At 41.8% G+C, this 18,020-nt stretch overlaps 1 protein-coding gene across 1 annotated transcript in view; it reads left to right on the forward strand.

The window, feature by feature from the left end:
- CUNH8orf34 (chromosome unknown C8orf34 homolog) overlaps positions 1 to 18,020 on the forward strand; it is a 377,615-nt gene that overhangs the window by 193,641 nt on the left and 165,954 nt on the right. Inside the window, exon 8 of the mRNA XM_089654283.1 lies at positions 8,479 to 8,614. Within this exon, the coding sequence (XP_089510409.1) occupies positions 8,479 to 8,614 (136 nt within the window). The remainder of the gene's footprint in view (positions 1 to 8,478; positions 8,615 to 18,020) is intronic.

Below are 18,020 nucleotides of genomic sequence, written 5' to 3' on the forward strand. Positions count from 1 at the left end.
AAACATTGTATTTAGCTACTCTTAAGACGATATCTTCCAGAGAAGGAACTTTACTAACCCGCCTAGCAGTAGAAGTAAGGCAGATGTTTTCAAAGCAGTTCTCTTGTATTTACGTGTTGGCAGATGTAGTTAGCTTGTCTGCTACCAGGTGGCTCTATTGCCATTATGGTATGGTAAGGGGAGAGTTATAAGCAGGTGTTAGCTCCCCTTTTTCAGAAGTCCCTCCTCTAATGATATAAGGGCGGAGATAGTGCCCATATACATACAAGATGTGGGTGGGAACAGGACTCCCCATAGTTGCAATGATGTAATCCTGTTCTGAGCTGAGCTAAAGTGCCATGTGCAGGGCTGAAGTCCAGGGTAGGTGGTATAGATCCTGGGAGGAATTGCTTTAGTTGCCCTGTCTCCCATGACCTTCCTCTACAGGTCCTGTAGCAGGGTGTGCAGGACTTTGGAGGCCTAGAGAGAGTTCTCTTATGTGAGTAGTGATGGAAGCCTGGGAAATGAGTATGTCTTCTGAGAGCATGTCTACCTGGGCAGAGCAATAGAAGGCACATACAGTATACATAGGGAAGTGGTCCCAACTCTGGTACTCCCAAGGAGAGGGAAGATGACTTATCTAAAAGATTTGTATTTGTGCTCTGCATGGAAGTGAATGCTAAAGAATGCCTCACCTCACGTGATGTTATGCTCCAAAGATTCTGATAATGTCAGTGTCAAATATATCATGGGCTATGTGAAGATGTGAAGTTGCAGTAAAGTGCTGGAAACATATTTGACTGTGGACATCCCTTTTATTGTTAAATATTAAGTGTTCTGGCCTAGTTTGTTGTGAGTGGGACTGTATGACTGGTTGGGAGTATGACGCAATGGGGTTGATCTAATAAAACTTCAGCTTTTTAATTTGGCAAATAAACCTGGAAGCTGATTAGTTTTTATGCAGAGCTGTAACAGATTTTTCACTCTCCAGTTTTAGTAAATCAACCCCAATATGTCAAAGATTTTAACTCAACAACAGGTGGGTTGTTTTATCCAAGAATAAGTGGGGCACGAACTGTACAGTTTATTGTCAACATCTGCCTAGTTGTAGGCCCGCTTATATTAGGCATGCACCAAAGTTTTCAATGTTCTGTGGCATTACCACTTTACCTACTGTGGTGGGCCAACATGAGGTACCTTGAAGTCCTTTATAGAGTTGGACTCCTGAGAGTCCCCCCTCCACCCAATAGACAAAGCGACTACACTCCTTAAAGAAGGGTTCTGCCCCCCCAAAAAAAATTTAAGTCAACAAATAAAAATACTGTAACTGCTGACTTTTAATATTAGGGATCTTACCTGTCCAGGCATCTAGCTGTGTCCTCACCCAAGCCAATTCTTCCCAAGTAAACTTGGTAACAATATACAAAAAGGCCTGCACTTTTGAAGATTTGTGATGCAAGTTTATTTCTTCACAGCAGGATAGCATGTACAAGATACAAATTATACAGATGCTAAATGTGTTTCAGCCAATCCTGGTCAAAGTATGGATGGATCCCCCATCCTTATATACCCACCCGCCAAGGCAGGCAAGGCACAGTTAATGGTAATATGCCAACTGGATTACACACTGGATCTTGAAGTCAACACTTATGAAAACTGCTTTGCAGACACAATATACAGACAGCATTGTATATGAATGAAAGAAAAAAAACTGCTTGAGTAAAAGAGCAACATTAGACGTGAAGATCACTGTCCCACCTAGGGTTAAAACCTAAGGAATTCTGGTCTTTGAGCACAAAGATTCAAAAAGCTTCACGCCGAAGTAAATGGCGGCATTAATCTCCCCACATGTACATAACCGTCAATATGTCTAATGGCGTGAAAAGTAAAATAATCTATATTGCCCCTATGTATATTCCTAAAATGTTTAGCAGCATTGAATTATCTAGACATTTTGGAGCACTTACCTGCACAATAATGTTCACCTATCTGAACACGCAACTGTGACGAACACGGTACCCGACCCCTGCCCTTCTCACTAATTCCTGACAAACGACCAGCCAATCTCACACCGATCTGTCACTTGATTAACAATGATACTCTTAGCTGCAACCTGCACAAAGATTTCCCAGCTTGCAGGACCACAATCTAGGTACCAGCAGCCTGAGAGCGATTGAAGGGTTAATTGCTAATTAACCTAACCCACTGCCAAACGCCAAACTGCCACCAGATAGCCTTGGGCCTATCAACCCTTCACAATGTTAGCAAGAACAAATGTGAACAATAAACGTCTGTAACACACACTGTCACCACAGACAGGTATATTCAGAGGATTATTATATACAGTAGCACTCTTCAAGAGACAGGGATTCTTTAGTTTGCATTAAAAGCCTTAGAGGTAGTTTTAACACTTTTCAAAATAGAGTCTATTAATGAAAAGGTCAAATGGTGCAATTAGAATATTTACAGAAAAACATGTTACAACTAAATACAGACAACAATAATTCAACAAAGAAATAAGTAGGTGAAAATGGGGAATACTTGCAAAGTCCTGGTTTTATCCGAGTCCAATTGTCCAAGCAAAAATTGTGCATTGGCTCTCAAGTCTGTTAAGATGTTCCTTGGTTGATGTAAAACGAGAGCCTCCTTAACAGGTCCTATCAGTCCCTTTTCTTTGATATCAGAGGGGTGTTGACAGAAACACCCATCATCCGGTTTAAGGGATGGGTATTGGGAGGACACCACTTTTATGACCAATTCTCAAACACAATTTCTTATATATAGATATTCATATTTCTGAATATCGATCATTTACACTGTTACCATGCAGATTATTGTCCAGCATGAATTTAACTTCGAAACAGATACAGATATGACAGATCTCGGATTTCTATTTCTCATAGGAGGGGTGTGGAGACCTAATCCACTCTGCAACCTCCTAGCATAGGAATATGTGAGTTCAAAACACTACCCAATAACTGATGAAGGTGACTATGACTTTATTTTGGCTAGACTGTCATAGTTTCAGAAATTATAAAACATGCTGAAATCCTAAAATCTTGGCTCATAAGTTGTCTATCAGCAATGTGTATTGGCTATTTTCTTCTACTGAGCTATTTACGACTGTGTATCTGTTAGTTCTCTTAATTGCTCAAGCTTGTGAGGGTGACCGGTTTATTAGGGTCTACAGACTGGAATGGGGCATTAAGCTAATGGAGAAGTCTGTGTGTGAAGTCTGCGTGTCTGATCAATAGATTTGATAAGAAAGTCCTGGCATCAGTTAAAGTGTTACTAATCCCACAACAGTAAAATCAGCTTGTATATGCAGTAAAGCACGCTTGTTATACCCACTGTGGGTATACCTAAGTGGTTAATCCTCTGCATTGTGTAAAAGCACTGTTTGATCTTGACTTCTCTGTTCCTCCCCTTCCTTCAGTGTCCCCCTCTTATCTCCTGATAACATATGATATCTGAGCCAGTGAGGAGCGAGAGAGCTGCTGGATCGAGATCGGGCTCAGGTATGTATTTAGGGAGGACTGCAGGGTAAGCTGCATGCAGAAGGTTTTTTGTTTTTTATTACAATACTGCATAGAATGCAGAAAGGTGAAAGACCTTCTGCCTTTATGACCACTTTAATACATACCGTACCTGATCCCATACACTGGTGAAGATTAAAGCAGTATTAAAACTAAAACCAAAAATGTAGTATGCTGTAGCTTGTCAGTCATTAGATGTAGTAGGCTCCTGTATTAGGGTGCCTTCTGTCTGGATGAAGGAGCACAGATGGCACTTTTTGGATAGCAGCATTGTCAGTCTGTGGGGAGGGGAGTGTTAGATGCACTTCCAGATTTAGATACACTAAACAAATTCCAACAAACAAGCCAAACTCCAGCTCACAATTTCTAAACAGTTACAGCAAGAGTTTATTTTATCCTTATACGATAAAGGTTTTACATAAATAAAAGTTGACCATTGTAAGCACCCCTGTGAGTATTAAATGGTTTGTTTTAGCCCTTCAACTGCTACCTCTGCAGGACAGCTTGTTCTGTTAAAAACAACAGACTTACTGGCATGATCACCAGGTAAAAATAAATGAAACAAAGCCTAAAAAGTAAAACTACTGCAGCCATCACATATAAGATATGATAAACTGCAATATAATAAATGTTTTTGAGTTTAATACTGCTATCCATGTAACCAATTGGCATTTGACATACTCTGTAAAGTAATTTAGTTCTTCTTTTGTACCTTGCCAAATAATAACAGGTTGTTTATGTAGGTACCATGGTCAAGATGGGGGTTCCCACACGCAAAAATGAGAAGCTCCTCCCACCAACCCATTTAAAGGTTGGGGAGTGAGGGCTTAAATTCTGCCTCCACGAAGGCTCCACATCTCTGTAAGTAGAACCTCCATCAAAGAGAAGTTGTGTTAAAGAAAAAATTCTGTAGCCAACAACAAGGCACTTCTCAAGTTCTCAGAATAGTCAATGAAGTTGACCAAGCGAGTTTCTAAGGCAATGACACCTTTGTCATGAGAAATGGATGAATAAAGTGCCTGAACATCCAAGGCCACCAAGTTCCCATTTCAGATGCCTGGTGATGCATAAAATTGGGTAATCTCAATATCAAAGGTTGAAATTGAAGTTTCAACCACTCTTTCCATTCGGGAGCCAATGCCTGCTACAGTAGGATGTCCCTTTGGACATACAAGTAGGTGTGCCAGATCTGCTGGGATTATATTTTTATTTTTTTTCCCCTTTTCTCTTTTCCTCAGATTTTTTTTTTGAAGAAAAGGATGGCTTAAACTTCACTGTATCTGTTCTTAAAAAAAAAAAAAAAAGAATTCTCACTCAAAGCCTTTAAGCTCTAGAGCAACCAGCCCTCCATAATTGCTATGCAATTATAGGTTGTGAAGAACCCCTGAGGGTCCCTCTTTAGCAACATGTTACACCCATATTTAGGGTGTAACATGTTGCTAAGCAATCCCCCCACAGCCAAAGTGCTGGGTGATCTGTGAATGAATGAACTGCAAGTCCTGTCTGCCACAACAGCAAATAAACATGTAGTTCTCTATTGAACACGAATGCAGTAATCCACACACTCGTAGACCATTTACACTGGAGGAAGAGGTTGCAAGAGCCTGACATTTCACCTGCGATCCACTGATGCAATGCTTTGCAGACTCCTGTGAAATAAAAAATTGAAAATGTGTATTTTTTTGTGCAACAAAATGTGTGCATTTATTGTTTTTTAGCCTTAGCATTTTTTCATAGAAATTCTTTATAAAAACTCAAGTTCATAGTTCTTGTCTTTTCAGTGTTTTTCTTTCTTATGATCAAATGGAGAATAATTGTGTCGGCACATTCTAAAAAGCTATCTGTAATTTACAGCATTTTTGTATTTATCATAATTGCTTAATATGTTAATTTTGAAAGCCAAAATCCCTAGAAACGCCAATGTGTCAGCCAAATAGAAACTGTACTTTGTCTCTGCCATGAACTTGGATTATCTTTTCTCCAGCTGTCAGCATCTCGGCCATACAGAAAGATCTCATCACTGAAATTTGCATCCTCTGTACGTGCAACCCAAATTTCTGGATAATCGTGAGCCTAAAAGGTGCATTAAGGTCCTCCAGAGTGCAGCAACAGCTTAAACAGAGTTGTCCTTTTAAAATTAATCTGCTTCAAAAATTGAAGCTTGTGAAAGAAAAGGAAATAAAAAAAGAATACAGAGAAAAAATATGTTGTTTTACCCCTTTTAGTGTAAATGGAAGGTAATGGGATTGTCAGGTCTTAAAGACGTCTCAAGCCTATTCATAATTAAACAGTGTCTGTCAAAAAGCCAGGTCATTTCAATTGATAGAGAAGCATGGGAAACTGGTATTGCCAAAAGATTCCTTGTTCAGTAGTGTTGAGAAGAGGGCACTCACGAAGCATGGTGATAGGTTACCAAGGTGATGTGGTGGGGAGACATTCATATATAGCTGCAGAGGGCACTTGTCCAGGGGATAGCTTATATATGTGAAAAGAGGATCTGACAATTACTTTCCTCCTTGTATCTTCAAAGAAAAATTCTACTTTAAATAATTTTGTTTCGAGGCATAATACAAAATTTTTAGATTTTTTTATAGCCCAGGGACTTCTATATATCCACATGTTCTCCCAACAGTTATAACCAATTTCACCATGACTCTTCATAGAAGAGGATTGTGATTTGGGAACCTTGGCAAATTATTAAGCAATCGATCAAGAGCTGTCCCCATTCATTTGTGGTGAAACACAATGAAAACTGCAACTGAAAGTAAATAGAATTTTCCTGTGGATGTATGCTTGTTCTTTCAATTGGTTTTTCTTTTCTTCCTTTTATACGAGCTTGCTGGCATAATTTACTTTGCTTTTGTGTAGTTAAGTTAGGAAGTTTAGGAACTTTAGGTTGAATGGTGGAATTTTAATCTTAAAGTATACCTCTTAGCAGAAAACCTGAACATGTAATGGAAGAAATAGGCAAGGAGGACACTTTTCTTGGTTCTTACACTGACTGTTCATATGGAAAGTGATTACCCTGTTATAATCTTGAATAGGCTTTGCCTATATAATGTTTGCAGGTTAGCATAACAGCACTAGGTGGTTAAGATGGAAATTTGGGTATAATATTAAGATGGAAATTTGGGTATAATATTGTTTTTGTGAGAAAGCCCTACAGACAGAGAGCTGTAGGGAGAAAGCGATGAGATATTTCACCTGTTTCTTCCCCAGGTGCTTGTATTCTCTTCAGCATTAAAGAACAGCATTGCCTAACTCTCCCACAGCTTAAGGTGTTAGAACTCCCAGAGGAAGACGTGTAGGCTAGGTTCACATCTCCGTGTTCCTGCAAGCCGCGTTTCACGTGTGCACGAGAGCCCATTCATTTGAATGGACTCCCGTGCCCCCAGACACGCAGGGAAGAAGTCCCTGCACTTCTTCGGAAAATGCAGCTCTCACGGGAACCTCAGTTCCCAGTACAGTTGTGATTTCCAGTGTGGGCGGCTTGCCTTTAGAATAATGGCACCTGCCCACGAGTCTGCATTCCTCTGTGCAGGTGGTGCGGCTGCACGGATTTTTGTGCGGATCCGCAGCGGCACCACCCGCACAGATGTGAACCAGGGGTTAAATGGTCTGAGGCTTTTTTACTTCAGAGGTGGGATTATCATCACCTGTTCAAATTACTCCAAAACCTCTCTTCTCTCATATTAGTAAAAAAAAAATGACTAATGCCCTTTAAAGTAGGTTGATACTGGAAATGCAGGAGGACATTACTTCAGTATTTCCATATAGATTTTTATAAATAGTGCTTTCAAAATTTCAAGGCTTTGTTGAAAAAAGAAGCTATAGTCTTGTTAAGATTTTTTTTTTTTAAATATAGACATAAAAGCAATTTACTCAAAAACATTGTTTTTGTGTATAGTTTGTAGTTATACTGCATGTACATCTGACAGCCATATTTGCTCATTACCCTTTCGGGCTCAGCTTCCTACATAAAAATACTGCACAACAGCTTTGTTATCCTCACTTCAAGTGTACCAAACAAGGTGTGCCTGACTTAAAAGTGCATTAAGGTAAAAAACCTTCTAGTGTTACAACCAATCTCTGCATTAAGGTATAAAACCTGTGTTCTGCTCTCCCCCTAGCCCCCCTTATACTCACCTGAGGCCAATCTCAATTCAATGCTGTGCACAAGAGCAGCGGCTCTCTCCGTGCTCTCTCTCATAAGCTCAGAGACAGCAGCGAGAGCCATTGGCTCATGCTGCTCTAAATCACAGCCTATGAGGAGGAGGTGAGGCTGAGCTCGGGAGTGAGCCTGCATGAGTGCCCCCATAGCAAGCCGCTTGTTATGGGGAGAGGAGCAAGGAGCACTATGTTGGCTCCCGAGAAGAGAAGGATCAGGACTGCTCTGCAAAACCATTGCACAGAGCAGGTAAGTATAACATGTTTGCTATTTTTAAACAAAATGTGTAGGTTTACATTCACTTTAAAAAGAATAGTCTCTGCAGTTTCTTATGATGGCAAACACCCACAGTGCCCCTTGTAGCTAGAAGCTAAACTGAAAACTTAAAATCCACTGCTCCAAGGTTTTCTTGGGACAGAGATTTGCGTTACAGGTTTTATATTCTGTACGACCTGATGCTGCAATCTGATATTGCAAATTGGCCATCACATTTAATCTTTCTTTATTAGAACCAAGGTGTTTCTCTGTTCAGGCTCCACCTCTCAAAATAGGCTGTTTACTATGGGCTTTAAGAGGTTGGAACCCTTCATGTTGCTAAACAGAGCAGTCATAATCAAATTGTGTAGTTTTATTTTTTTTCAGGATCTTGCCTTTTAAAATATAGATTGTGTGCTGAGAGACCCTCTGAATGGATTTTTCTATGGGACTTATTCTACATTATTGTGTTTTGGTAGTATCATATCAGAGGAAGATGTTTGTAATATTCTGTAATTATAATGGCTGTTTGTATTGTAGAAGACCTTGATGATCTTCGAATGGAAGGTGTTACCAGTGTGATGCCATCTGGAAGTAAATTTAGCCAAGGACGTAGCACCTATACCACTGAACCTCAAGCAAAAGTCACACTCAATATCTGCTCAAGATGTGCAAGGTAAAGATGGCAGAGAACAGAATGAGGTATTTTACAGCCAGGGTGTGCTGCCTGGTTGGAGGGTGTAAATTGAGGTCAGGTATCCTTTCCCAACTTGTGATTAAATGCTTAAGAACAACTACAGTATAAAAGTATGACATATAACGTTTTATGACCCTATACCATAATAATATTAAAAAGATACACTACTAAGCTAAATTATAATATTTTTTGTCCATGTGATAAAAAAACAATGTGTTGTCTAGTACTTTACATCTTAGAAGATGACAGTTTAAGTATTGTTGAAACACGATATGGAGTACTGATTGATTTGCCCTCTAAGTGGGTTTACCAGTATTTTGTTCTTAATGTAATTTTGCTTACGGCAATACTTTTAAACCTTTTAGATTTAATTTTAATCATAGGGGATTTATAGGGTTGGGTGGGTGGTGAGACATACTACTCTCAGGGGCCAGTCAGTCCATTTTATTACCCATTATTTCTTATGTGTATAAGGATACATAGTAGGCATGTCTACTCACTCCTTGTATGACAAGAGACAGGCGATCCTAAATATCTTAGGCGAGTGTATCACACTCATGTCAACATAATGCACCACTTGTCTGACATTTCACAAGACTATATTGCTAATTTCACCCCAGGCATTGTTATGTGTAAACCTGCAGCTTTCAAACTTATACTTGTTACTGAATATGCCAGGAGGGGCCACAGACATAAAATGTGTTTTTTTTTAAGTAAAGATAATGGTAGATGGCGTGTGTAACAGTATGAAGATATGATATCCAGTATATTATCTAGATGTGACAGCTTGGTAATGTAAAATGATTATCTACATGAGATTACACTTCTTGCACCATGTATTGATTATAGATAGCTCTTTTACATAAACATTAAGGCCTTTTACATTCAAGGTCTTATTTAATAAGAAAATGTAATGTAGTGTTATGTAGTGATGAGGGAATCATCCCACCATGACCATTCTCAAATGTCTAGCTTGCCTTAATATTTGCTTGTAGATCAGAGATGAATTTAAAGTAGAACTAACAGTTTACATTATGCATTAAAAGGTAAATATGCATGTCAAGGATATAGAGTATAATATATTTTTTTGCCTACTAAACAACCATAATCTTTGTCTGTATGTAGTGGAGAAAGGGATATTGAATGGACTTTTTAGGCACAAAAACTTGGTACACAAAAAAATAAAATCAATGTTCCTTTATTAACATATCGCCTCTAAAATATGTCTTGTATATAGTTAGAATTACATTGCACACCTAAACCACAGCTAATATCCCACAACCAATCAACCATAGCAGACTGATTCCAACAGGGGTGTTGAATACAGATGGTGAGGACAGGATATTTCTTTCAAAAGGTGGGGAATATTCAAGCTGTGCAGCAAATGCCCGACATGTTTCGCAACAGAAGGCGCTTCTTCAAGGGCTAGCAATGCATCTAAGAATGATAAACAAACTTGAACAATATACGTATATATAAGTTTAGACAGCAATACAACATAAGAAATACTTGTAGACACATAATTAGCCAGTGTACATTGTATGACAATAGACTCCCCAACGCAAGCAAAACCAGGTCCCTCCAGGCCAACAAAGAAAGGTGGCACCCACTTTCGGGTATGGGGGTGCATGAACCAGACCAAGGGCAGGCGAGAGCCCCACGAGACTTCCAAGATGATGAGCAGGTAAAAATGTCAAACAGAAGTACCAGTTGGTGGTCTACAACCTCCGTATACTAGTCCAGCTACATCGAGGTCGATAATGCCAAAACAAAATGGGCCTAAAAAAGAGCATGATGTATAAATAAATATAAATTAACTAATATCCCGCTATAACGCATAAAATGTGTTTTTTTTTTTTAAAGTAAAGATAATGGTAGATGGCATGTTTAACAGTATGAAGATATGATATACAGTATATTATCTAGATGTGACAGCTTGTTAATGTAAAATGATTATCTACATGAGATTACACTTCTTGCACCATGTGTTGATTATAGATATCGCTTTTACATAAACATTATGACCTTTTACATGCTCAAGGTCTTATTTAATAAGAAAGTGTAATGTAGTGATGAGGGAATCATCTCATCATGACCATTCTCAAATGTCTGGTTTGCCTTAATATTTGCTTGTAGATCAGAGATGAATTTAAAGTAGAATGGGTAGCAGCTTTGGCCCTCCCCATCCCTTTGACTTACATTGATATAGATTGCTATAGGGACAGAGAAGTTGATCCATTGTCTGTACTGGCATGGCCTATTGCATAAGACATCAACTCCCTTCAATCACATCCTTCTTTGTTCAGTGCCAGGCGGTTGTAGAACTTTGACCAATTGTGTTTAATTGTTGTAAACCATTTGTTTAAAGCAGGACATGATGGTTGTAGCTTGGCCCCATGAATAACCAAAGGACCCTAGACGTCTGTGTAGGTTACATTTTTAGACCATCTTTGTCACAATAGACTCCCCAACGCAAGCAAAACCAGGTCCCTCCAGGCCAACAAAGAAGGGTGGCACCCACTGTCGGGTATGGGGGTGCATAAACACGGCCAAGGGCAGGTAAGAGCCCCACAAGACACAAGACACAAGAGCCCCAGACGATGAGCAGGTAAAAATGTCTAACAAAAGTACCGGTTGGTGGTCTACAACCTCCGTTTACTAGTCCAGCTACATCCAGGTTGAAAATGCCAAAACAAAATGGGCTTAAAAAAGACCATGATATGTAAATAAATAGAAATTAACTAATATCACGCTATAACGCGGGTATTGCAGCATGGGCCCAATTCCATAAGAAAAGTTTACCTCTAAGCTTGAAAAGATGTATCAATCATGAAGGCCGATATGTATACAATCCCTCACTAGGAAGTAAGAGACAAACAGCTCTAACTTAGCCCACAGTAAGTTGTCTCCAATAATGGGTAAAGAGGCTAGTTGGCCTAAACGAAACAAGAGAAAAACAAAGTACCCCCATTAGTGTGACTCCCCTCTATGTTAATAATTATAGTGTTTATCACCCGAAAGGGATGTAATCTACCTGTAACCACAGAAAAGCCTAATGTTCGTGGGGTCACCAATGAGGTCCGCCCAGCTGTGCAGGAGTCCCAAGAGGCAGTACATCAGCCCATGCCACTTTTGTTCTGGATTTCTTGTATTATATTTTGACTCGTAACTGATTTGCTTTTATGGGCTCCTATTTCCTACAGGTACAGAGTGCCATGCTCTACCTGGGGGGATGGGAGCATTAGATATTCTTGGATGACACACTCGCCAAATACCTCGACCATGCCCTCTGCTGGTTCAGGTATATTGACAATGTGTTTGTCATTTGGACCAGTACCTCTGATATTTTGGAGGAATTTATGCAATTATTGAATAGTAACTCATTTAACCTGACATTTACAATGAATTGGCACAGGAACACTATTGCTTTCTTTGATTTACAAATTTTTAAAGATACAACCAGCTGTCTGGCCACTAAATTGTTTTGGAAAGAAACAGCTGGAAATACCATACTTCACGCGCATAGTTCTCATCCTCCAGCCTTGGTTAAAAGCATACCTTTTGCACAATACATTTGCCTACGGCATAATTTTACTTACCTAGAGGACTTTAAATATCAAGCCAGGCTTTTACGACAACGTCTCCTTGCGCGGGGTTATAGTAGTACTCTCTTACGTAAGGCTTACAATAAGGCATTGGCTAAGGATAGAACAACCTTATTATACCCTACATTCAAATCCAAGGCAAAACATCCAACGGTCAGATGTAGAACACTGTTCTGTACAACATCAGGAATTACATAAAGTATTACAACATCATTGGCACCTCCTGCGGGAGGATCCTCTCTTACACAAATATATAAAAAATGATGGTGATCCACAAAGCAATTTCTATCAAGGACAAAGTAACGTCCAGCCACTATGTGCCAAGAACTGATTGTTGTACACTTCCAAATTGCATATTTGCCTGGGGTAAGTGTACATATTGTCCTTGAGTGCAGACTGGCATACAATTTACTATACCTAATGGAGAGATGCTGATTCCCAAATTTCATGCTAATTGTACAACTAGGGGAGTAATATATCTCATAACATGCACTTGTGGGGCCTACTATGTGGGTAAAACCATACGGTAGTTTAACCAGAGAATACATGACCATGTTTATTACTCATCCAATGGCAAAATGCTTACCCCCCCAATGCCAAAATGCTTTATCAAAAATTTGATACTACGCATGCTAGATTCACTGTATTGGAGGTAGTTACGAAAGACCCACGCAGAGGCAATTGGGATAAAAAAAATCATTTGCAGAGAAATAATGTGGATCGAACGCCTTAATGGAGTAAATCCACCAGGCCTCAATGAAATTCTATCATACAAATCCTTTTTATGAGCTAAAGGCATAGACCCAAGAAGATTACTTCTGATCAATCTTGGATCTTGGGATGTCTACATATGGGGCTAGATATGATGATGTAATGTGTTCAATTCAGTAAGTGTTGAGAGATATAGGATAGCAACATATATTACTTCTGTCCTAATCTGGTTTATAGGCTATGGAGTTGCTTTTTGGATCTTTGCCTTATGTCCTTGGTATACCTTGTGGTCATATTATTATATGTATATGTGTATATGTATACCCAGTCTTTTGTCATTGTAATCATTTTTGTTATTGTACAAGGGATGTGTTGTTGTCACAGTGGGTTCTCTGGGGGTACCGGGTGTCCCTGGGTCTCATTGATGGGGGCCCCTTCCCTTGGTTGGGTGTGTGGCTGGAAGGCCGTGGTTGTTTCCCAGGCCGGCCGGCCCGCGGTTATCCCCCCTGTGGCCCTTGTGCTCCTGGGGGTGACAGTGGCTGCCGTACCAGTTTGCCCGCAGAATGGGGAGCTTTGGATCCTTTTTTCTCCCTATTTGCGCATGCGTGGGTGCTCCTAAGGCTGTGGATTGACAGGTTGGGCTCTGCGCGTGCGGACTTTTATGGCCAGGCCGGGCCACGAACATTGGGCTTTTCTGTGGTTACAGGTAGATTACATCCCTTTGGGGTGCTAAACGCTATAATTATTAACATAGAGGGAAGTCACACTAATAGGGGTACTTTGTTTTTCTCTTGTTTTTTTAGGCCAACTAGCCTCTTTACCCATTATTAGAGACAACTTACTGTGGGCTAAGTTAGAGCCGTTTGTCTCTTACTTCCTAGTGAGGGATTGTATACATATCGGCCTTCATGATTGATACATCTTTTCAAGCTTAGAGGTAAACTTTTCTACTGGAATTGGGCCCATGCCGTAATATCTGCATTATAGCGGGATATTCATTAATTCATTTATATTTATTTATATATCATGGTCTTATTTAGGCCCATTTTGTTTTGGCATTATCAACCTGGATGTAGCTGGACTAGTAAACGGAGGTTGTAGACCACCAACTGGTCCTTCTGTTTGACATTTTTACCTGCTCATCATCTGGGGAGTCTCGTGGGGCTCTTGCCTGCCCTTGGCCTGGTTTATGCATCCCCATACCCGACAGTGTGTGCCACCTTTCTTTGTTGGCCGGGAGGGACCTGGTTTTGCTTGCATTGGGGAGTCTTATTGTCATACAATGCACACTGGCTAATTATGTAAGTGTGTACAAGTATTTCCTATGTTGTATTTCTGTCTAAACTTATATATACTGTAACAAGGTTAGCTCGGCAGCGGGTGTGTGTGACCCCCTGGATGGGTGCACAACACAAAAAGATAGGCACAGCACAACAATAGTGGAGGTGAAAACAAACAGGTGCAATTTATTTACAATATTTACAGAAAAAAAATGATAAACCAAAAAGAAACATCAAAATAAATCCTGGCCAACTTGGCTACTTACTGCAACAACAGCTTTTCCCTAACTACCCACTAGGTACAGCCTGCTGCTATACCTAGTTGCTAGTACTGGGAGGTTAGCCACACAGGCTTTGGTCTCTCTGCACACAGATAACAGGTCAGCTCCCCAGACAGTTCAGGCACAGATCTGGTTCCAGGGTGGAGCAACTCCCTAAGCACTCTGGGAAGCTTTATACAGGTGTTAATGAGCCCACTACCTTCAGCTGGGCTCATTATCTCAGTGCTGAAGGACTCAGCACTTCCCTCTAGTGGTACAAATCCCCATAAACCCTGAACCTCGGACAAATATATCGTCCATCCAGGACGCAACCAGGTGATTTCACCTGCCTACTGTCACATACCCCCCCCTCTTGTTTCAACCTTGGGGTTGTAACACCAGTAGCCAGGCAGGCGTGTACCCGGGATAAAGCATCCACATTTCCCATCTGAACACCAGGGCGATGCTTCACCGTGAAGGTAAATTCCTGTAGGGCCAGAAACCACCTATTTACCCTTCTATTGGTCTCCTTATTTTGAGCCATCCATTTCAAGGGAGTGTGATCTGTGATCAGGTCAAAATTTCTGCCCAGCAGATAGTACCGAAGGGAATCTAGGGCCCACTTTACCGCTAAACACTCCTTCTCAATCGTGGCGTAATTTTCCTCGTGAGACTTTAGCTTTCGGCTGAGATAGATTACTGGGTGCTCCTCCCCCTGCCAAACCTGGGACAGCACTGCTCCTAAGCCAACATTGGATGCATCCGTCTGGACCACAAAGTCTTTTGAGAAGTCTGGTGAGTATAGGACTGGCCGGCTACATAAGGCCCTTTTTAAAGACAGGAAGGCTGCTTCAGTATCAGGGGACCACTTAACCATGACAGACTCCTTCCCTTTTGTCAGGTTGGTTAGGGGTACTGCCATAGAAGCAAAATGGGGAATGAATCGCCGATAGTAGCCAGCAATTCCTAGAAAAGTCCGTACCTGCTTTTTGTTATTTGGGCGTGGCCAATTCTGTATTGCTTCCACTTTGTTTATCTGAGGTTTTATTACCCCTCTCCCAATAGTGTACCCCAGGTACTTGGCCTCCTCCTGTCCAATCGTACACTTCTTTGGGTTGGCCGTAAACCCAGCTTTCCGTATTGAGTCTAGCACAGCCTGAACTTTTGGCAAATGTGAGGCCCAGTCTGCGCTATGGATAATCACATCGTCCAAGTACGCTGCAGCATACTTCTGATGGGGACGAAGAATCTGATCCATTTTTCGCTGAAAGGTGGCCGGTGCATTCTGTAACCCGAACGGCATTCTTTTATACTGGAATGACCCTTCTGGGGTTACAAATGCAGTCTTCTCCTTTGCCGACTTAGCTAGGGGAATTTGCCAATAACCTTTCGTCAAGTCTAGTGTTGTCATGTACCGGGCTGCTCCCAGTCGGTCGATTAGTTCATCTATCCTTGGCATGGGGTAGGTGTCAAATTTTGTAACTTTATTCAACTGTCGAAAGTCGTTACAAAATCGCCAGCTCCCATCTGGTTTGGGCACCAACACTATGGGGCTGGACCAGTCACTTTGGGACTCCTCTATCACCCCCAAATCTAGCATTCTCTGTACTTCCCCACGTATTGCCTCCCGTCGAGCCTCTGGGATTCTATAGGGTTTCAGTTTTACTCTTTCACCCGGTGGGGTGATAATGTCATGCTCCACCCCCGAGGTTTGTCCCGGCAGCTCAGAAAAAACCTCTGTGTTGCGGAGCACAAACTCTTTAGCCTCCTGTTTTTGAATTGTAGACAACGTGACTGCTATTCCAACCTCCGGAACCAAGCAGTTAGATGGCGCTGGTGACAAACCCTCAGCAACTAGGGATTCCCTGTCCCTCCAGGCCTTTAGCAGATTAATGTGGTAGATCTGCTCCGGTTTCTGCCTTCCTGGTTGTCTGACCCTGTAATTCACCTCACTCACTTTCTCAATCACCTCGTATGGGCCATGCCATTTGGCCAGGAATTTGCTTTCAACCGTAGGGATTAGCACTAGCACTCTATCTCCTTCAGCAAACGACCTGGTTTGGGCCCCCCGATTGTACACCCTCTGCTGCGCTAACTGTGCTTGGGACAAATGTTCCTTTACGATAGGCATGACCTGGGCAATTATATCTTGCATTTGGGCGACGTGCTCAATCACACTCCGGTGGGGAGAACTCTCACTTTCCCAAGTTTCCTTGGCGATATCCAACAGCCCCCTTGGGTGTCTCCCATAGAGCAACTCAAATGGTGAAAACCCTGTGGAGGACTGGGGTACCTCCCGGATGGCAAACATCAAATAGGGTACTAAATAATCCCAACCCCTTCCATCCTTATCTACCACCTTCCTTAGCATTTGTTTCAGGGTTTTGTTGAACCTTTCCACCAACCCGTCAGTTTGGGGATGATACACAGAGGTGCGCAACTGTTTTACCTTGAACAGTTTGCACAGCTCTTTCATCACCCGGGACATAAAGGGGGTTCCCTGGTCCGTCAGCAGTTCCTTTGAAATACCCACTCGGCTGAAAACGAGGAATAGCTCCTTAGCTATTGTCTTGGCAGAGGTATTTCGGAGTGGAATTGCTTCTGGATAGCGGGTGGCATAGTCGAGTATGACCAACAGGTACTGATGCCCCCTAGCGGATTTCACCAGCGGACCTACCAAATCCATGGCAATCCTTTCAAAGGGGACCTCAATGATGGGAAGAGGTACCAGTGGACTACGGAAATGGGGCATAGGGGCCGACTTCTGACACACAGGGCAAGAGGAACAGTAATTTTCCACCTCCTTAATGACCCCAGGCCAATAGAACCGCTGCAGTACTCTTTCCCGTGTTTTCTCCGCCCCCAAATGACCCCCAAGGATGTGTCCATGGGCCAACTCCAACACCAACTTCCTGTAAGGTCTGGGCACCACCAGTTGCTCAATGGTTTCTTCTGCCCCCTGAGCAACTCGATAGAGTAGGTCCCTTTCCACAAGGAAGTATGGATAAGCAGCAGTTTTCTCAGGACTCACTAGTTGGCCATCTACTTTTACTACATTTTCCCGGGCTTTTATCAGCGTGGGGTCTTTCAGCTGTTCGGTGGCAAAATTTTCCCTATGCACCTCTAAGTCCGAGAAATCCACAACCGGCAGATTTTCATCTGAGGAGGCGGGCTCCTCCCCAGTTCCTTGGGTCTCCCCAGCTAGTACCGACAAGGGGAACTTGGGAGAGACCTCACCACACTCAGACGCTTTCTGGGATTCACCTTCCTGGTCTGCAGGGGAGACAGTGGGGGGGTCAGAACAATCCCAGAGTTCCCAGAATTTTGGAAAATCCCTCCCCACAATGGCATCATGTGGTAAATGAGGTACCAATCCTACCTGATGAGACAGGTTACCTTTGGGGGTCTCAAAAAACACAGTAGCCACGGGATACTCCCTAGTGTCCCCATGCACACAAATCACTGCCACCTTTTTATGCCCAGAGAGCTTTGTAGTGACCATCTCCTCTCTTATCAAGGTTACCAGGCT

Source organism: Staurois parvus, unplaced genomic scaffold, assembly GCF_062004578.1.
Source record: "Staurois parvus isolate SC_StPar_1 unplaced genomic scaffold, SC_StPar_1.0 ptg000748l, whole genome shotgun sequence".
Lineage (NCBI taxonomy): Eukaryota > Metazoa > Chordata > Amphibia > Anura > Ranidae > Staurois > Staurois parvus.